Source organism: Plectropomus leopardus, chromosome 15, assembly GCF_008729295.1.
Source record: "Plectropomus leopardus isolate mb chromosome 15, YSFRI_Pleo_2.0, whole genome shotgun sequence".
Taxonomy (NCBI): domain Eukaryota; kingdom Metazoa; phylum Chordata; class Actinopteri; order Perciformes; family Serranidae; genus Plectropomus; species Plectropomus leopardus.
The window spans coordinates 3594726-3611513 of NC_056477.1; the positions used below are offsets into that span (position 1 = coordinate 3594726).

The following is a 16788-nucleotide window of genomic DNA, read 5'->3' on the forward strand; positions in this document are numbered from 1 at the left end:
TCATAATCCAGATTTAATACATGGAATCATTCGGGGCCTCTAGCACAGGGAGATCACTTCATCTTTGTTGCTATAGGCATTATTGTTAAAGCATTAAAGTACTTATTTTGAATTGCTACCTCACACATGTTCATTCAAAGTGTGTCTTTAGAAATTAAAACTGCTAACTAACGATTATTTTCATTATCAAATAATTTGCAAATATTTTCTTAACGACGAATGGATTTTCTGACTAACTGTTCCAGCTGTGAAAACTATTAATTTACAATTATTTTGACAATTAATCTTTTTTTTAGCAAAACACTTTGCAGGTTTCAGCCTCCCAAATGTGAATATTTGCATTTTTTTTTAGTTTCTATGACATTAAGATGCTGGTGGCATCCAAAAAATAAATTTGAAGACATCACTTAATCGATAATTAACACTATCGTTAGTAGCCATATACAGAGATGTCAGAAGATGTTTTGTTTTGTCCAGAATTAATTTCATAATAATATCATATGAAGAAAAGCAGAAAAATGTTACATTTAAGAAGCTGGATCAGAGAATGTTACTCTTAATTAATTATCAAAAGAGCTGTTGCTCGTCTAATTGATTAATTGACAAATTGTTTCAGCCTGTAAACAGAGGGGGCAGTTTATCAGCATGTGCGGCGAGGTCAGCAGCCGACTCTGAACTCAACATGACAACAGTGGAAAGTTTTAAAAAGTTGCATTGAGGCAGAATCTGAAGTTCTGAAGAAGGTATTATGTTATACTGAAATATCTCCCAGGGCAATTCATTAAAAATACCACCTCTAACTTCCGTATATGGAAATACTATAAAGTGTGCAGGCATTTTTTTTAGCGTTGTTCGTCAATATAAGTTTCTGAAACGTATTTTTGCATTTTCACAAACGATGAAACAAGTGAGAAAAGTTTCTGCTGCAAAGACTAAAAAAGCTTCATTCTTAAGCTAAGACGCGTAAAAGCTGCAAAGCCAAAATAAGCAAAGCCGGTATATCTGCTCGATGTTTAACCTACATGTTTCTATCTAATCTGCTCTAAATGGCAAGCTTGGTCGTCTAGTTTATTTCCCTCTAACCACTGAGAGAGGAAACAATGAGGCACTTAATGCCCTGTTCATTTAGTTTGAGCTCGCTCAGTGTAGTTTTGCACCTCTGAAAGCCAGTGTTTCAAATGTAGCTTCAGTGCTGCATATATAAAGTGCTCTGAGGGTAAATCTGGATCCTTGAACACTGATTGAAAACTGCGATGTCCCCACGCTCCCAAAATTTTGACCCATACATCAGAATCTGACACTACTGTTAATCACCATTTCTTGAATTGATGAATTACCAGCAGAACTAACAGGATAAAGACTCTTTAAACATCTAAAAATCGGTCTGGTTGAACACTAACGACGACAGTGGGTTTCTATATCCACCATCACTAATTTTCTGCCATTAAAACAGTTTGATTTTGATATTCAGGATAATATTTTAAAGTATCTAACACACGTAGAAAAGACTTCTTGAGCCCAGTGGACTATGGAATAAATAATTTCCTGTAAAAACATCAAAATCACAAAATATTAAGTCTGCTTGTACTTGATTAGGATCACTAATGAGATGTGTATTGTTTGATTCCTTAATAATTATTAGAAACACTACATTATACAAAATGTTTTCTTCTCAACCAAACTTCCCATATTCTGTTGGGTTTTTTTTGCCTTGGATGAACATTTTTAAAAAGCTACGTGGTTAAAGTGGGAGCCTAATTTATCAGCTAATATATCATCAGCCATGCTTCTGCAGATTCCCATCTTTTTTTTTAGATCCAGAGTTCAAGCTAAAAAAATATGCAGCAAATTAATAATAGTGTGAACTTAAAACCACAAGGACCTACATTAATAATTAAACCACAGAGGTCTTTCTGAAGCCTTTAGAAAATCATTAGCACCGAAAATTAGAATTTGAGTCTTTGAGAATTACACAGGGCGCAATGCTCGGTGTTAGTGGTGTTTAAAGTCCCGACGGGGAGGCAGAGTTTCCACACGCGAGTGAGTTTTTGCTCTCAGCCGGCAGAGGAAAACACAGAATATCATCTGGAAGTCAGTTTTAATTTTCCAGCTTTAGCAGGCTGCTCAAATAGTGACACTGCTTCTCCAAAATTAGTCTGGTGAAATACTGACAATGGTTGCTGAAGTTTAGCACTAACCGGCCACTGGCTCCAGCGCAGATTCCTCCGTCGCCTGACTAACAGCTCGTCTCTGTCCCCAAAAGTTCAGCTTCCTCCTCCTCCTCAGCGGGCCCATTTTCACTTCAAGCTTCGTAGCAGTGCCTCTGCAGCGAGAGTTTCAGGCTACGTAGCTTGAAGCTTCACAGCGAGCCTCTCACGGCCGGCGAGCCGAGCTTCAGCCTTCACAGCTCGACGATTAGTTTGAAGAGAGGTGGCGTTAGCGTCAAGGTGAGCTAGTGTTAGCTTCTCAGGGCCGGGCTGGCGTTTTTGTCCGTCTCTTTATTTCCGTCCTTCATCAATGCAGCGAACACCTGAGAGAGAACAGAGATAATTAACTTTTAATTTTTAACAATTAACCCTTTTTAAAACCTTCGACATCAGTTTTCTTGTGCTGCTTTTAAACACTTTTCACAAGCTATTTGATTCTTTGAAACCTGAGCAAAAACATGAGAGAAACAGGCAATGACCAACGTGGCAAGAAATGTCAATGAAATGTAATTGCAAGAAATTAGTAGGTGATAAGAAAATACCTAACAATTAGTTTTAAAAAATAGGGGAGGATTATTGTAAAAAACCTTCCAAAAAAATGTACAGAAAAGTATATTTATATTAATAATAATATTATATTTAAAAGTATGTTACAGACAAATAAAACAAAATCTGTTTTAAAAATTAATACATATTCTTTATTTTCAGCACTTTCTAGGTCGTTTTCTTGTTGACTTTTTTGTTTATTTTCTGTTGATTTTTTAAAAAACATTTTTTCACATTTTTATAAATTTTGGAGTCAAGATCAGGTCAGCACTCTGATTTTGGCACATTTGGCAATATCAAACTTTGAGGATTCAGCACTCAGTCTTAAAAAGTTGAATTGCGAGTGAGTGAGTGCGTTAACGTCTTATTTTTATTCTCGTTTCAGCTCATTTTGGCCGATGTCTCGTTAAGATGCTTGTTGAGTTCTTCCTATCTTTTTGAAAAAAAAAATCACACCAATTTTCTCACGTTTCAAAGAGTTAAACATTGACTTTTCTCTACTTTTTCAAAGTGCTGAACGATGCTGACCTGAGCCCAGCGGCGGTTCCTGCTGATCATGTGAGTGTTGGCCATGGCGGTGAACAGTGTGTGCGATTGCAGGTCCTCCGGCAGGCGGGTCAGGAACTGAGCGATGTGGATGAAGTCCATCTGCAGCAAAGACGTCCTCAAACAGACGCAGGATACCCAGCCCCGTCCGAAACAAACTCTCCTCCCCGTCCCGGCAGAAGACGTCCCAAACCCGACACGCCACGTCCAGAGGGAGGGACTTACTGTACAGAGTGAAGATCCTGCACAAAGACAGAAACATACTTTTACTTCACAAAATCAAAGGCTCTCTCAAATGTGGAAATTCAATGAAAAGAGAATAAAGGTGAGTTGAAATTCATCTTTTTTTGTGTACTACATTCACAGCTGAATCTGTGTCTTTTAGCCACTGTATATGTATCTGTATATGTATCTAACTTCAACTGTGAATGCATTAACACCATCTCAATTTTGTGCAAAATATCTTTTTAATTTTTCATATCACCGTGTTCTCTGTCTCAGCTATCAACTTAGTGAAAACAATTTTAAAGTTACAGTTCACCCCAATAAAAATATATATATTCTTCTTCTCTTACGTGTAGTGCTGTTCATCAGTCTAGATTGTTTTGGTGTGTGAGTTGGCGAGTGTTGGAGATATCGGCCGTGGAGATTTCGGTCTTCTCTCCAATTTAATGGAACTGGATGGCGCTCAGCTTGTGGTGCTTAAAGCGCCAAAAATACATCTGACAGCAATGTCTCTGTCCAGAAATCATGACCCAACGACTCATGATAATCCCCAGAACTTGTTGTGAGCAGTTTCAAGTAGGAGCTATTTTCTGTCTACCGAGCTACATCCACCAACCGAATTACAGCACAGAAGGAAGAGTGCATCTTAGAAGTCGGGCTGGGTACCGAAACAGTCCTAAACGACCGGTACCTACCGAACCCAATCATAACGCAGATTTCTGGTGTGTCATTTCAGTGCATGAGTAGCGAGAGAGAGTGAGCGCAAAAGAAAGAGCGAGCATGTATGTGTGTGTGTGATGGTGAGGCTGCAGCGAGCAGAGAGTGAGGTTAAGTAACAGTGCGTGGTGTGAACATTTTAGAAAAAATACTAGTAGTTCAAATAGGGTTTTTTATGTGTTGAATGAATTTAAGGCCTTTTATGTTCTTCACACCAACCTGAGTGCCTGGACCTTGATCTGTTATACTGCTATTTTTTTTGAAGTATTCCCCTCCACGTGCACCGGTGGTTTGAGGGACACCAGAAGCGCTCCTGCTGCCTCTCTTTTTCACAGTTTAGGCTGTTTGTCAGTGAATAAATGCAACAACTCCTCAAGATCACCCAAGCTCTCGTGTCTTGCTGCTGACTGAAGTGAAGGGAATGTTTAATGACTCACCAGTCGATCAGATAGAGGTCAGGGGTCAGGTTGTTGGTTTGGAAGTGGTTGAAGAGACGAGGCAGATTCTCCTCAAAGAAAACCTCAAAGGCTGCAAAGTACTTCAACATCTGACACAGACAGAGACAGTGAAGAGACGATGAAGGAAAGCTTCCTAAGTAAACAATTTAAATAACGCTTATTGTGTCTTTGTGAGTACCAGCTCGTGGTCGACTCTGAAGAAGGCCATCTGACAGGGTTTATTGAGCAGGTTGGCGAAGGTGATGAAGGCTTCGGCCTCCTCCAGGTTGAGGATCAGCACAGCAGCGATGAATGACATGCCCTGGACCTGAAACACCACGACAGCACAGATTCCAGATCAGCACAGAAACGGACAGTGAGTGTGTTAATTAATGTTTGCAGCAAGAATGATCTCTTTAATATAAAAGATGACATTTGGTTTTGAAAATCTGACATGATTGTGTTACAACCTTGGACACATTTTGATATCATCTGTGTTTGTGTGAGAGTGTGTGCTCTGTTCCCATGAGGATCTTTCAGTGTCGACCTCTCTTTGTGACTGGACCGAATTTGTGACCGAACAGGGACTATCTTCTGCTGACTGGTTCATTCACAACATCCTGCCTTTTAAAACGCCTTAGTTCCCAGCAGCCCCGTAACAGCAGCACCTCAGTTCTGTCCTCAGCACACAGACCTTTCTGTGGTTTCTTTGTGTAATAAATCTGATCATTTTTGTTAGGCTCTGTGTCCTTTTTGGTTCATTTAAGTATGTGTACAAATGTTTGTAAGCTGCAGGTTTGAGTTGCCTTTTTTTGTACTGTGTTCTCCTTCTGTGCAAGTAAATGTGTTTTTGTTTGTTGTTCGGCCTTAGTTTCTCAATCTCACCTTTTGTAATTTTGTAAACAATTATATATATTTAATTATATCAATATTTCATTTTGACTGCAATAAAGTGCTAAGTATTTCATCTAGGGATGCACAATAATAATTTTCTTTAATAATTTCTTTTTAATTGACAAAGTGAGCTTGTACAAAATATCAATCCTAAGTTGACGTATTTTTCTTATTTTGCTCGATGAATGAATATCACATACCCTGAAAAGCATTATATTCTATGTCTCCATCTGCTGGTTAGCCATCACGATAACAGTAGGCATAATATTATGTTAATTCCACAACAGAGCAAACTTGATAATGATTCAAATTGGTGGGAAAAAAGTTGGATATATCAATATCTGGATGGAAATTGGTATTAAAAAAAATCTAATATCGTGCATCTCCAAAGCTATCTAATAAAAATCGAATACCGCTCTGTCTATAAACAACTATACATGAACTATAATCATTTTGAAGTCAGAGGAAAAGCAAACTCACGTAGCCAATGTCCGGTCTGTAACAGGTGTAAGCTCCCAGCACACTGTGGAGGAGGTCGTGGTAGGGACCACCCTGCAGACAGAAAAGAGAGAGTTAAAATAAATAAACTAACAGGTGGAGGAGGACGAAGACTGTGATGAGTGGAGGCAGATTCATACACAGTAAGAAATACTAATAGAGCAACAGTGGACGTAGATCAAGAAAACATTCTGACGATTAACTGCATGTCCGATGCCAAACCTTAACCTAACCCTTAATGTAACCTTAGCAGTAAAGCCTTTTCTCATTAAAGTGTCGCTACTCTGCAGTTACTTCTCTACTTTATACTTTTTGTCTTCCTGCTCCCGTCATCAAATGATAGTGTATACTTAACTTTTTAATACGGCTATCTTTCACTCTTTTATTATTTATATTCCCTGTTGAATTTTTAAACATCATAGAAAAATAGTGCTATAGTAGGTGGCATATTAACGCACCACCAGGAGGGATTTAAAGATGGGTCCCTGACGTAAGTACGATTAAAACTCTAAAATGAACAAAAACAGTGCAGGCATGTGTTTCATTAGGATGCATTAGCTATGCTGACAAAGTCTCAATTCTCTTGGAGTTGATTTTGAAAGCATACTAAAATGAAATGACACCATTATGATTTATCAAAAAATTATGACACCACTTTCACGGATTGGGATACGGTTGTTTATAATTAAGCTGTAAGCACGTGGTGTGGTTCTTTAACCCTCAGACAGACAGACAAAACTTTCTAACTTCTAAACTTCAAACTTGCAGACAGCTGAAACACTGCGCCTGTTAGAGATCAAATACCTTCTGGAAGATGAAGAGAGAGGGGAAGGTTCTGGAAATGTCCAGTTTGATGAGGTCCAGACTGGACTCTCTGTCAGCCAGAGACGCTCCTCCGTCTGACAGGAAAACACAAGAAAACCTTTCCAAGTTTCTGTTTTTAACTTTTATCTCACGGTACATTTTCGACCGTGGAGGCTCATTTACAACCTGAATATTCATGTCATTAAGTATTTAATGTAACAGCTTGTTTGAGTTTTTTGGAGTTCAGACCGGTGCTGTGTGTGTCGTACCGCTCTCACTGTCGTTGACTGAACTGGTTTCACTGTAACTCCTCCACTTCTCTTTGGCTCTGGACAGGAAGATCTCATACAGCTCTGCACAAAGACAGAAACACAACCCATGAGACACTGAAAAGACAGTAACTGAGCCTGGCTGTCATAACGCCGTGTGACAGACACACACATTGAAACACTTTACACATTTAGAATTTCAAATTTATCATATATCATACGTTATCATGCTTATGTTTACACGTGTGTTTGTTTACATAGCAACGTCACCAAAATTTTAGCTAACATGACTCCAGAATAAGCAGCAGGGTTTTCTCGACCACTGTAAGACTTGGACGCAGCTCACAAGCATTTTTCACAGCATTTAACACAAATGAAGAGAGAAAAAAGTCTCGGACAAATATTCTGATTTAGTTACGGGTCATGCTATTTCTATCCTCTTTTCTGCTGTCTGTGCCGTTACACACACACACACACACACACACACACACACACACACACACACACACACAGTCAACCAGGTAAAGTGCAGTTGACATCAAGGCATTTTTCAATATCAAATGTCTAAATATTCTTAAAGATTCAAAGTTAATTTCTCTTTGAAAGACATTACTGTGCTATTTTATTATTATCTCAGTAGTATAAAAAAAGGTCCAAAAATGACAATAAAGCTGTTTATCACAATCATTTTTGGGACTATAAATTGTCCACTAAAAGTAGTTATCATTACAGACTTAATCAGAATCACAATTATATTCTTAATTAAATATTATAATTAAGGGATAAGTCTGGTTCTATACTTTTTGTTAATCAACAAATCCATGTACAAAAATCAAAAATGTATTAACTGTGTTTCAAGACTTCCTGTCTGTGGCTCTCAGCTCCAAGATCATTGGTTCCTACTGAAGACGTACTTTTTTAAAAACACACAGTTTCATTTCTAATCTGTTGTTTCCTCAAACACCTGCTCACTGTAGTTTTTAGAAACTAAACAGGACAAAATAGTTTGCTAGTGAGCATCTATGGCGGCAGGAGGATGTATGAGGGATTGAGTCGAAATAAATTAAAAGGGTGTGTTTTCATGACAGTGAAGGAACATGTCACCCAGTGCATCAGCGCGGCTCACTGATGTGTTTTTAGACAGTAACTGAGCTTTAAGGCACAGAGGGAGAAGATATATCAGGTTTTGGTACATTAAAGCATAATTACATTTCATTGTTGGTTTGGCTCGAAAATGTCATTAATGTTCGTGTGTGTATCCGTTTGTACCTGGTGTGATGTTGAGCTCGTTGCCGATGGCGAGGCTCCACACTCTTCCTCTGACACTGGGAGGAAGTCCCTGCCACCAGAGCTCCCTGACGCGCCTCGTTCCCTTCCTACACACACACAAACACACAATGAGCAAAATAATCAGGCTGCACAACGCACACACTGAATAGGACACACACAGCTGTGGAGACGTACATGGTGTCCCAATGCGGCAGGATCTCGTTGTTCCACACGACCATGGCGTTGGAGATGATGTCCTCCTGCCTGTGCCTCTCCTTCATCTGACGCTTCTTCCTCTGGGCCTCCTTCATCTCTGAGGGAGAGAGAAATAAGGACATTGAGTGAGACGGTACTTCGTTTGGGTTACATTTGGTCTTCCTGTTGAAAAACTTTGTCCCTGCTGTCTACTGTATATCTGCCTGAGCCAATCGAATCGCAGCAGAACAATGGCTCTGCTTCAAATCTCACATTGTCCTTTCCAGGAAAAGCTTTGTTTAGTTTTGGCAAATGAAGCAAAGAGGTAATTTTAGACGCTGGTTACAGTTAGCTCTTTTACTATGTGTGTGTTTACCTCTCCTCTTAGCTCCTGCCACCATCTCCTCGTACTCCATTTTGTGCCGCTGAGTTTCCTCCAGAGATTTGGCAGGTAGGTTCCTGAAAGGCAGAAAAAAGGGGAAGTTAGACAGACAGACGGGCACACAGGCAAGCCGCCACTTTACACTTTAAAGAGCAACTTAACACCTCCTGAAAATCTTGTCTTTCACTGTCAATCTTGCTGCAGAGAGGTACAGATGTACTTTAAGTTACCTTGAGTGGCCTGTTGCAGAGTTACAGGGACAACAGAGCACACTTCTGCCTAAATCCAGCATCACTGGGAGGTGTGAAACAGGCGTGAAACTTTCAACTAAAGACAGCAGCAAAATACTAGTTTTCAACCTGATGTTAAGTTACTAAAATCTAAAATATTTTAAATGTACAGCACACAGAACGGCTGCATATCAGGACTTACACCTGAGACTAGAAGCTGGTTTGTTTGGATCAGAAAATATAGTTTATACACAAACATGCAGGAGATTTCTGACTGCAGAACGTTGTACATGCTGGGAGAAAACAGGCTGAATTTGCATCATGTTAAATGTTACGCCTACAGACTAATCCAAAAGGCAGCCAGTTATTCAAGAATTAAATTATTATTTGTTTGGTCTATAAAAAGTCACAAAATTGTGAAAAATAGCAAACTCAATTTTCCAGTCACTAACTCTGAAAACTGAAGAAAATATTGAGTTTACTTTGAACTAGGAACAACAAGGAGACACAAAGAACTGCTATCTGCATAACCTATTGAAGGTCTCCTAAATATTGTTTGTATTCCCAATAAATGTTCTATTATTTTAAGTGTAGCAAGGCCATCGACTTCTCATATAAACCTGTCGACTCTCAGGTGTGTGAAAGTTTTGTCCATCGATTTAAGAACAACAAGAAACTGCCAAAAGTGAGAAGTTGGAAAAAGACTGAAAGAGTGTAGTTCATGTAGTAGTAGTATCATGTAGATGCAAGGCCACCAAAAAACACAGACACAAGGACAAAGGCAATGCCTGCAAACTCACTCCATGCCACACAAGCTTATTTCAGTTTTACTTTAACGTTTTGATCCTGGGTCAAAAATCTGACCTGACGCAGATTCAAGCAGGATCGAAACGTTGTCTTAAATTAGTTTGTTTGACGTGAAGTAAGCGTGCAGGTGTTGCCTTTTTCCTCATGTACAAGATTATGTTTGGACCTTTTGCTTTAAACATTTAATTGATTAATAAATTAGTTGGCAAATCTTTTTTTTGGCTAAATTGCAGATCCAAAGCATTTATGCCAAATTGAAACTATGAATGATGAAATCCACCTTGAACTGAAAAGAGGAAAAAAAACAGTTGATTCTGAAATGTCCTAAAATGCACCATCATACAGGGAATAAGCTCTTTTGATTTAGGTTACTACGTGGGCTTAGGGCAAACATTTTCATCCTGCTGAAGGTAAGAATATAAGAATATTTATCTAAGAATGTTGTTTTTTGAACAATATAGCCTCATGGGGGCTTCTTGCATGCTTATTAAACTGCATCATTATAGTCAGGATGTTAAAATACATGTTCCAATCTGAAAGTCTGTCATATACTCCTGCTGAATGCTGACAATAACATTAGCAATAAATATAACAGATAACAAATCTCCCAATATCTCAAATCTCTAGACTGGACCAGTGAACGAGGACATTTCGGCTCCACATGGAGTCTGACTGGTACTCACGCTGGCCGGTCCTCCAGGATGAGAGCTGTGGTGGAAAGAGGCTCAAACTCCAGGTTCTTCCTCCTCCCTGCAGCCAGAGGAAGCTGAGGAACCGAGGACACATCTGAGTCCTTCTCCCCCTCCTCCTGAAGACGTTAAACAAAGACAGAGGCGGTCACAGAGAGTCAAAATCCTGCCTTATTACACAAGCTTCAATACACGTTTCTTAAATCAGCGTGAATGCTGATAAATACACAGACAGTAAGTGCAAAGCAGCTAAATGCAGGAATAGATGTTTTAGTCAGGCGTTCATTTCCACACTTCAGGTTATATATATTTGACCTAAACAACTTACCAAGACCCCCATTTTTAGTATCAAGTAATCTTCCTCTGAAGATGGAGTTTACCAAGTTGTCATGGTGTTGTAGACGTTCAAATTTCCACATTTTCTGAGCATCTTAAAAGGAATACTTCACTCACAAAATTTGTAAATCAGCTAGTCTTAATAAATCAATCCATTTGTGGGTGACATATTCCTTGAAAAACTTTTCCAGAAAAGCTACAAAAAGAACCTTGTAGTGAGATTTTTTGGAACTGTTGTTTCCAAGGTCTTAAATTAACTTGATAAATTTCGGCTCTTATGCAAACATGGACAAGAACCCTCACAGAGTTCAGACAATACATGCATTTTATATTTTTAACACTAAAATTTGAATGACAACTGGCCAAACTCCACCTGAAAGGAAAATCACTCGATACAAAACTCCATATGAACACTGTCAACACTGTCAAGTGCTTAAAAAGCTTAAATAAATTCTAATTTTAATAACTGAAATTATTCAAAATATTGTTATTTTCTGTATTTTATTATTAAAGTTTGACTATAAAATGTGTTTGCTCAGACATCTCTTTGTCTCAAAATATTCTGTTATCTTATGTAAATACTAAACAATAGGCATGTTATACCAAACCACAATCAGCAAACTGCTATACAACAGGCCTACACAAACAAACACACACACACACACACACACACACACACACACACACACACACACACACACACACACACACACACACACACACACACTTATAAACAGAGCAATTGTTCATCAGCTTCAGCACAAAGAGAAGACGCTGGTTTGTCGGAGGAAAAGCTCTGCAGAAAATCAGAATAAATTTCCATCTGTTGGGTGACTGTGTGTACATATGTGTGTGTGTTTGTGTGTGTGTGTGTGTGCGCACTCACAACTCACACTTTCACCATCAAAGCCACTAAGCATGTATGTGGCGTGAACTGCGTTTCTAAGTGCATGTTTGCATGTACATGCTGCCCATCTAGGCTGCTTAATGAATGTCAATGTGTGTGTCCATGTGTGAAGGAGTACTTGTATATATGTGAGGTCTAACGGCTGAAGCAGTGCACAATAAACAGTTCATTCACAGGAGGGACAGCTGCAGGTCAACAAGACAACAAGCCTTTCATACGCTGATGTCTGAGCACCACCAGCAGAGGGAGACTCACTCTGTGGTTTTACAGCTGGAAAATTCAACTGGTGCTGCTTTGTCATCAGTGTTACTACAAAGTGAAAGTCATAGCATAAAAGCATGTGACTAATGCAGTAAACTGCACCAGGAGAGCTGCTCTGTAAATGATCAGTGAAAACACTGGAATTGTTAAGATTTCAGAGGTTATCGTAACGGCACGTGGAAAGCAGAAGGAAAAAAAATCACTTGCAGTATTTCTTTAAGAGCAGCTATAATAGACTCTATTTTTGTGTTTTTAGTCTTTCCACCAGATACTGGCTGCATGGGTTTGCTCCCATTAAGACACAACAGTATGACTGAAGTCCAACACTGATACTGATCAGGTCTGACTCTCACTCTGTTCATCCTAAAGGTGGTGGAAGGGGTTGAGGTCAGGACTGTGTGTACGCCAGTTAAGTTTTTCCACATCAAACTAGGAAAATTATTCACTTATGGAGCTGGCTTTTTGCACAGGGACACTGTGATGTTAAAAGAGACAAACACAAAGTGTTAACATTTGATTAAAAGAGCACTGTTATCTAAAACATCACTGTATGCTGTTGTATTAGGATTTCCCACCACAGAGGCGCATGGGGCCTTAGTCTTGCTCAGGATGTAGACTGTGAGTATGAAGCCTGTCATTAGCTGCCTATCTCAAACAGTAACATGCTTCCTGTCGTTTTTAAAAATCCAGTGCACTACATGAAACTAGCCTGGCATAGCCGGACTCTACACTTCGTTTTAGAACTTTGCAAGACGACCTTCGAGGTATCAACCTTCACGCCAAGACGTCTTTTAACACTCTACATGGCGTTTTGTTTTGTGAAGATTTAGCTATTTTAATGTCAGCACTCGCCTCCCAACACCATTTTCAAAGGGCACTGTCATTGCATCCTGGGTAAAGCGCTGCAAAAGGCGATTGTAATTGGTTCAAAGTAGGGATACTCAACTAGCTTTGCATGGGGGACACAAAATGACAGAAGGCTAGGGGCAGTCACAGCTGCCCCATACATGTTTTTGACCATTCCTACGATTTTAGTATATTTGTAGGATTTCAGGACATTTCTATGATTTAAGGACAGTTGTAGGACTTAATGACGTTTCTAGGATTTAAGGGCGTTTCTAAGATATTAGGACACTAGGGGCTTAACTAGGACCTCTGTCAGCAGGTGTGGGGATCCTCCTCTGGTACTTTTTGATGAACAAGCTTTTTTGATGCTGTTTTATGCACTTTGGCACCTCATGTATACTACCCAGTACCCAGTGAGAATCAGTTTATTTTATTGTGAATTAGACAATGGTTTTGGAGCCACCAATCACCCTATCTCAAATTTGGCTTGTGGAGCATAAGCTGAGTACCACTGGTTAAAAAAAATACAAACAACCCATAGTGTCTTTTCCCTATGTGCAGGTTTATGATGGGATCAGTCAGACCTCTCTCCAGCACTGGCACTGCATGAAATATGTCTGGCAATGCAAGACCAACAGGGCCTTGACCAAACTATAAAAAACAGCCACTATCTAAAGACCTTTATGAGTCCTCTTGGCTTCTAGTACCTGGGAATCAGGTTATGTAGTATCCTTTCGTTGTGTGTTTCTGGTGGGTTTCTGTCAACGGAGGTGTCCATATACTTTTGGCTATAGAGTGTATTACATCCATGCAAGCAGAGGAGTCATAGTAAGATGAAAAAATGTGCCTACAGAACTACAGAAATGACGTTTAGGATAAATCATGGAGGCTGATAATGAGGAGAACTACACATGATCAGAATCACAGTTAGGATTTTAGTTTTCTGCAGTATTCCCTGTTTGTCCCTCAGGACCTCTGAACAAATCCCTGCGTTGCTGCACAAACTGAATTCAAAGGACATAGTTTGAATGAAGAAAGCCCTCCTCATCCTGCTGCTCCTCCTCTTTCTTCTCCTCCACAGTTTTGTGTCTGACGTGTCAACTAACTGAAGCTAAACCACATCTGGCCGGCTCCTTTCCTGATGAATCATCTGACTCTGGCTGCTGTCATGTGAGCACAGCGAGCGCAGAGGCCAGCGGCTGTCAGACGGCACTGTTAGCTCTCAGTTTGTCTCCTCTGTCTCCTTCACACTACACAGTGAGGCCAGAGGTCCACCCTGGAGCTGGAGTAAGGACAGTAGGGATTTGCGGCCTTCATCAAGTGTACTTCAGCAAGATGGGATGGTGCCAAGGCCTCCATCTGAAGGACTGTTCAGAGTGCGACACAGCTGCTGCCACAGTTTTCAGTGTTTATCTAATACGAAAATCAAACTTCATCTAATTAAATTCAACCAGAGAGAAGGAAGCTGCTGCTGCAAAGTGTGTGTGTGTGTGTGTGTGTGTGTGTGTGTGTGTGTAGGATACCACCTGCTCTAGATGACAGGAGAGGAACAGCTGTGTGTGTTTGAGTGTGTATGTGTGTCCTTGCTGGCAGGGCCTTACACAACGCAGCAAGTGGAGGATAGAGGGTTGAATTGTGGGTGTGTGTGTGTGTGTAGAGGTGGGATGGGGTGGGGGAGCAGTAATCTGCATCCTCAGCTGCGGGCTGTGTGTGGAAGTTGCCTAGCGACCACATACACTCACACACACAGACACACACAGACACACACACACACACAGTAAATCCATTTTACAGTCTCATTCCAGCCACCATGTTGTATGTAAACAGATGCAGGCTAACAGCATTAGCCTCTGCAGCCTCTGGAGCATCAGGCTCACAAACACACACATCATCAGGCCAACCAAACATCTCACGACACGCTGCACTTAACTGTGTTTGCAGGCTTTAACTTCTTTGGTCACACATAAATACTATGCAGCATCTGGACTTCATCTTCCACTAAGCATAAAAATCTACTCAATTATAAATGTCACGCATACTAAACTAGTCGCAAGAGCACAATGTGATGTCGTCAAATGTCTTTTTTCTGTTTGATCAACAGTCTGAAAGCACAAACTTTTTCAGTTTATAGTTTTAACACGAGAGAAAAGCTGCAAATTCTCACGTCGGGTAAGCTGGAACCAACAATTAATCAATCATCACTAGGTACTGGTTTAATGCAGCATTCATTTGCTTGCTTTGTTTACATGCAAACAGGAAACCAGTGTGAGAGAAATTAAGCTAAACCTGGGAGTGTGCACTGCAATAACATGGTTACTGTAAAACCCCACTGATTCTTATCTGACCTGTATTCCATTGTCAAAAAATAAAAGCAGCCTCCTTCCAGATTTGGCAGACAATAGTTGGCTCTACATCTTCTGCACAGTATTATGTATAATCAAATGCATGCTTTATCATGCTGGCATCGTCTTGTTGCTATTTTAGTTATTATTTTGTCATCTTTTCTCTGTTAGGGTCTCACAGGAGAGGCAGCATTGGCTGTGAAAATCTCTTGGATAATCTAACAAAACTACAGGTCTAAAATAAGACCATCAGACACCAGTCTTTTTTAACCAAGGCACCATATTTTCCCATCACTTTGATATGAACTAGTATATAGCTAATTACTATGATACACACGGGCCTCAGCCACTGAATCAGAGCTGTTATGGCCTAAAAAAAAGGCACTGTAGTTTTGAAATCCAACCAAAATATGGCACTGGTTTAATTTACACTGTTAAATAACAAAATGCTTCTTAATAAAAAACACAGTGCAGTTGTAATTAACTTCAATCCTTCAGATTTATATCACCAGTCTCGAACCTTTGACTCGCCAGATATTTCCTAACACAGCTGTTCATCTTTTGTGATGATGATTAAATGAGGAAAGTTTCCATCCAAGACTTCATGAGCTCCAACTGTCAGTCACCCGACATTGTTTACGCAGAGCATGAACCAAGAAATGTCACCATCATGGACAAGATGATGATGATATCAGTGTGTTTAAAGGACCCACCTGCTGTCTGGACAACGTGCAGTCAGGGTCTGTAGGTGGATCGTCCTCTCTGGCTGCTGTCTTGCCAAATAGTCGCCACCCTGTTGCGTTATGGGATGATGCTTTGGGCTCTTTGGATTTCCTAGAAAACAGGCTCCTGAAAGAGAGACAGAAGGAATCATTATTACAGCTGATCTGCTCAGACTTCACGCAAACTAAACTATATTCTTACATTTTCTTAAATTCAAAGAGGCTGGCATCCTGACTATAACAAATCTTTCCTGGAACTTGTGCCAAAACACTATTTTTCCCCCATATTTTCTTTAAAGCCTCACTGGATGAATAGATGTTTATGTAGAAAAAAGCCCTGACTCAAAATCCCAAAGCATGTGTGCAGCAGGGACCCATCCAAACTGAGATGGATGTTGCAGTCCTCCCTGTTTCTCCAAATGTAATTCGAGAGCGGATGATTTTATCGCTGCAGGAAGCTGTCTCCACACAGGAAGCTGCAAATTGTAACATAAAAGAAAAAACTTAAAACGAGTCTCTTTAACAGCAACGGGAGGAAAAACTTGATCCAGAGAACAGGTCAGACTAAAACTCACAACATCTGCTCAGCCTCACCTGGCTGCACCTTTCCACCGCTGGTCGACAAATCAACGACATTATGTTGCACAGCAAGTATTTTT

At 40.0% G+C, this 16788-nt stretch overlaps 1 protein-coding gene across 1 annotated transcript in view; it reads right to left on the reverse strand.

Annotated features, from left to right (window-relative positions):
* Window positions 1-527: 527 nt before the first annotated feature.
* Window positions 528-16788, reverse strand: part of tbc1d12a (TBC1 domain family, member 12a) — a 28008-nt gene continuing 11747 nt past the window's right edge. The window contains 13 exon segments of the mRNA XM_042501903.1: window positions 528-2530; window positions 3282-3410; window positions 3412-3541; window positions 4679-4788; window positions 4878-5006; window positions 6053-6124; window positions 6875-6969; window positions 7144-7227; window positions 8413-8519; window positions 8608-8725; window positions 8984-9066; window positions 10710-10834; window positions 16121-16256. Coding sequence (XP_042357837.1) covers window positions 2459-2530; window positions 3282-3410; window positions 3412-3541; window positions 4679-4788; window positions 4878-5006; window positions 6053-6124; window positions 6875-6969; window positions 7144-7227; window positions 8413-8519; window positions 8608-8725; window positions 8984-9066; window positions 10710-10834; window positions 16121-16256 — 1390 coding nt within the window. The 3' untranslated portion in view covers window positions 528-2458.